This window comes from Cyphomyrmex costatus, unplaced genomic scaffold (assembly GCF_001594065.2).
Source record: "Cyphomyrmex costatus isolate MS0001 unplaced genomic scaffold, Ccosl1.0 scaffold297, whole genome shotgun sequence".
In the NCBI taxonomy this organism is placed as follows: Eukaryota; Metazoa; Arthropoda; class Insecta; order Hymenoptera; family Formicidae; genus Cyphomyrmex; species Cyphomyrmex costatus.
In genome coordinates, this window is record NW_017277093.1 from 311,908 (window position 1) to 317,039 (window position 5,132).

Consider the following 5,132-nt stretch of genomic DNA (forward strand, 5'->3'; position numbering starts at 1 on the left):
ACAACAAACACACAAACACACACACACATACATGTTTCGTCGTGTAAAATTTGCAAATGCACTTTGAAGAATTAAAACGTATGTGATATAAAGGCACAGAAGAAAAACTTATGCAGGACGATTCTTAATCTGGGATTCTTAATTGCACACGATATTAATTTAGAGCACAATCAAATAAAAATATATATCATACATTGATTAATTACACTCTTGACAGAAAAATGACTTTTTCGCAAATACTGGTACAAGACTGGTCATTTTTGAATAATTTTTTAGATGCTGAATACGAATGCGTTTTCAAATTGTACTAGCGTGGCACAATTCTGAAAAATTTGTCATTTAATTTGCAAAGAGGGACTATTTTAAAGAAGTATTCTATCATATTATAACTAGAATGTATGACATACTGAAGAAGTTTTATTGCAATCAAATTAAGTATGTTAGAGGATTTTCAGTCCTCAAAAGGATTTTTTAATCGGCTGCAATATTCATAGTTGTTAAATATGAGGTCTATTATGGAAAAACTGTAAATTAAATCACTGATAATTTCACAAATAGCTTTCAACTATATTTATTCAAACATATAAATGCCGTTAAATACGAATTCTTTATTAAATTTGACAAATTTAAAATAACAGATATCAAAATTTTGAAATTTCTGGAATGCTGCAAAATGTATAAATGTCTTATGATTTTAAACTTGTCAATTTTGATATCGGATTTGTCTATAGCGGTCTAAAAAACCATTATGTTTAATCAAACTTAATTAAAAACTAGTAAATTGTCAATAACAAATTCACCTTTTCCACAATAAACCCCATATTTAACCATAAATATCTTATAGCCGATATTAAACAATCTTTTTGATTGAGAGTTTTATTATTTTTGATTGCAATAAAACTTTTTTAGTACATCATACATTATAAGTGTAATATAATAAAATACATAAGAGAGTAGCTCTTTTTATAAATTTCTCCAAATTATGACATGATAGAGCAATCTGGAAAATGTATTCGTGTTCAACATCTAAAAAACTATAAGAGATATCTAGTCCCATCCTAGTTTTTTTTTGTCGAGCAGCGTTATTCAGGCTGTCTTCCAAATCATAATATTTTAAAGAAAATATTGCAAATGTAAGTTCATGTTGTATGATACATTCAAATTTATGTGATATATTCAAATTCGAATTAATATTTATTGATATACTGTAGTATCTCCCTTTGAATGAAACAAAACATTAGATGCAGATTATAGCAGATGATTAGATGTATTCCCTATAATAAATGTATATATATATATATATATATATAAAAATCTTTTAAATTTGTATGTATTTCAATTGTGTCATGATTTAGAAAAAGTCTATGTGAGATAATAATTTGTCATATAACATGTTTTGTACTCTAGATTTGGCATCCAAAATAGTCAAAATTAAGAATTCTATCCTGCATAATGCCATATGGTGCTGTCATTTAATGTTGTCAATTCAAGTGCATATGTAAACGCGACATTCAATACTAGATCACACAGCTCCGTCACTTATTGGCTATGAAGTATTTAAGTATATTATTTGGTTTTGGTTTGCTGGTTGTGGGCCAAGAACGAGCAACCTCTCTCCTTTCAATGGACAAAGTTTTGAACACTGTAGTATCCACCGTAGGCGATAATTGCATTGATGATGAAGGACTCAATCTCAAACCAGCCATTTCATTACTCGGTGATTCTCGAGGACCTCTCAGCCATACTTCCAACTTGGTTTTCTTCGGTACTGGTTCTACCTCGTTTTGTAAATCGTCTTCTGTGTTCTGACTTGCCATGCACAATTTTGAGATTGGTGAGCATGAAAGACTTGAAGTAGCAGTGTTCATCAAGCTCATTGCCGATTGATCCGAGCTGTCGTTGCTATCTTGATTAATACTCATCGGTGATCCCTGATTCATTTCAGAAATACCTTCTTCGGAGCTGATATCTAAAACGGAATGGACGGCAACTTGTTTACACAAAAAAGGTGCAATACTACTTCTGCCATATGATCTCTCCTCAAATTTTGTGAATGCAACTCCTAGAAGTGTTAGGTGGAAAGGCTTGGAAACATCGACTATTCGATGGAATAACTTCATGGCAAGTGTCAACATTTTATTATGATCGTATATACCATGTTTTGTGGACGGTAAGAGATGTTTGGGCAAAGCACATTGCCTAGTCTCTCTCTTACCTGAAGTGGGTTTGTTCAAATCATGCTTCCTCACTGTTATTCTCATAGCAATAGGAATTCTACCATCCTCCATTGCTAATTCTGTCAATCTTCTTAATAGTGCACCTAATCGTGACTCTACTTCAGCTACCAACGACACACTTTTAAATCCATCTTCCAGACCTATGGATTGTTTCTTTCCAGATGGTTTTACTGCTGTCTCGTCAATTCCTTCTGCATTGTCTTTTAGTCGTCTTGCAAGATCAATGCCAATTTTTAGTTCCAGATTTTCTAAAGGTATTCTACGCAGATCATCAACTGTCCTGATATTGTTTGATAATAGTAATTCTGTAGTCTTTTGTCCAACACCAGGTATCTTGGACATAGAACCTATCGTCGAGAGTAACAATGGACCACTGCATGGAAAGATTAATGTTTGTTGATTTGGTTTGTTTAATGATCCTGCTAATTTGGCTAGAAGTTTATTGTGCGCTATTCCAGCACTGCAAGTAAGATGTAATTCCTCATAAATACGATTCCTTATGTCAGCTGCTATTTTCGAGCCAATAATCAAGCGTGTATGACAACCACATGGACATTCCTCCTCTGAGGGACCAAATATCTTGCTAACTTCTTTTAAATCTTCAAATTCTACATTTGAGCTGCTCATATCAAGTTCTGTATCATTCTGAGATTTGAGCTGTTTTTCTACAATCGATGTCACATCAAGAAAATTATCGTCAAAGCCTAGTCTTTCCACTAATGGTGTAAACTGATGCAAAATTTCAGATATTTTACTCGAATAATGACGATAGTTTGTTAAATCTTCTCCGTTTACCAAAGCTAACTCCGGACACAAGCGTGAGGCTTCTTGTACTGACATACATTTTTTTATTCCATATTCTCTTGCCAGATAATTGCTGGTAACCACTATACTTTTTTGCTGCACACCTAATGGCCTTCCCTCAAATTCGGGATGATTAATCATTTCCACCTGAGCATAGAAGCAGTCGACATCCAAATGGATGATTGTTCTTGGATGATGCATAATAATATCAAAACCTACAGTATCCATAGATGTTTATTACAGGGCAGTATCTTTGTAAATGATAAAAACTGTGTACAAAATTCCCACGTTCCACTTTTCAGAGTTTCTTAAGCTGCGTCTGTAATAGAGAGATATATGTAATTATATAAAGAATGATCTTAAAGTGTCTCAAATAGGAAACTAATGTTTATTTTTAAAAGTTTTTACATGAATTTGTAATGCACTTCAACGTCACAGTAAGACGAAAATATTTCCAGATAATGGAACGAAGGTAACGAGGATATTAGTTGCGTATAAGAAACAGAATCTGCGCTATTGTCAGTTCGTATGGGAGCTGTCACTCTCGAAAGTTGTTTGATGCTTTCAGTAGATCTATGATTCAGTTTCAAAGTATGAGGCACGTTTCTGTCAATCGGCGATTTATGCAATCGACAACGCAAAACAAAGCTCTCATAACAAACAGATAGAAACTTGTTTACAGCAAATCAATTCATTTTCACATGGTAGCCATGTTTTTAAATTGTCATAGATACAGATAATGTACATATACAAGAAATTTCAGAATCTATGCGGACCTATCGAGATATAAGATGGTCGCATACGCATTCATCTCGTCATAGAAACTGTCAACAGATAAGTAATACCACAGAGACCTCTCGTGGAGAATAGTAGTCATAGGTCGCGTTCAGCGGACTCAACAGTTGAGTGAGCGCTCGCTATTATTGGTGTATTCTTTTCGATCATCCAATCAGAATTTTTGACCTAGAAGAATGCATCAATAATAGCGAAAAATGGAAATAATTTATTTCGCTTACGGCTACTGTCACTGAACTATTGGCTGCGTTCCGTTTCACGCATATGCGCGAATTCCCCTATATTCTACGTGACGTTTACTATATAAAATGCGCGCATATGTCTAAAACGGAACGCAGCCTGAATGTACGATGGTCGAATGCGCATGCGCCATGAAGGACAGCGATATCTAAAGTAGCTGTCTCTGTTTATTACGCCGTTTACTACTGTTTCATATGGCAGAGAGCCTTCCAGTAGTATAGTTCAGTGGCTACTGTTGCGACCTCTTAAACCGGAAATACATCACTTACTGCCTACTGTTACGGCTTAAAACTTTTCATTGTAGACGGACCTTCAGCCCATGGCACATACAAAAACGTAAGGCCGTAAAACGTAATCAGTCAGCGAATTGGCTAATCACAGTAGAGACCGTAAGGCCGGTAGCGAATCCAATGTTACGATTTCCTTAGCCCGGATCCTCATACGGGCAACAGCGCTTTGACACCAAACGTTGATTGGTGAAAAACCGGTGGCGAGGGTAAAATTTACCCCCATAACCCGTTTTTCACCAATCAGTGTCCGGTGTCAAAGCGCTGTTGTCCTTATGAGGATCCGGGGTTACTATTTACGTCTTACGGCCTTACGTTTTTCTATGTGTTTCTGGCTTTACAACTACAACTACTTACAACTAGAGTCCTAGATAAATATTAGAGAAGCGCAACCGATGTTCCGCGTCCTGATTAGCTGACTGTCAACTAATCATGACATTCATTGAGTGGTATTAAAAATGGCTGACTAATAGACGATTGGTGGATTTCATATTTCGTCTGCAAACGACGCCATTTTTATTACTTTTTTTAGTAATTTTGCGATACTGACTTAAGGAGCCTACAGACCAGAGCCACATATACTGTGCCAGAGCGGCGCAGCGGTGAAGCGACGAGCGATAGCCAATGAGGGCCATGCTTTTACGCAAAAGCATGGCTCTCATTGGCTATCGCTTGCCGCTTCACCACTGCGCCGCTCTGGTCTGTAGGCTCCTTTAAAGATAACAGTAAACTTACATAGCTAATTTCAACCGGTTGAAATTCGTTACAT

At 35.9% G+C, this 5,132-nt stretch overlaps 1 protein-coding gene across 1 annotated transcript; it reads right to left on the bottom strand.

Moving 5' to 3' along the window:
• Positions 1-1,339: 1,339 nt before the first annotated feature.
• On the bottom strand, positions 1,340-3,269 carry PolI (DNA polymerase iota). The gene has a single exon (XM_018541655.1). The coding sequence runs from the start codon at positions 3,267-3,269 to the stop codon at positions 1,536-1,538; it is 1,734 nt and encodes a 577-aa protein (XP_018397157.1). The 3' UTR covers positions 1,340-1,535.
• Positions 3,270-5,132: the final 1,863 nt, after the last annotated feature.

What these genes read in the sequence shown, in the direction of transcription:
- PolI (XM_018541655.1), bottom strand. Translation starts at nt 3,269, where the DNA reads ATGGATACTGTAGGTTTTGATATTATTATGCATCATCCAAGAACAATC.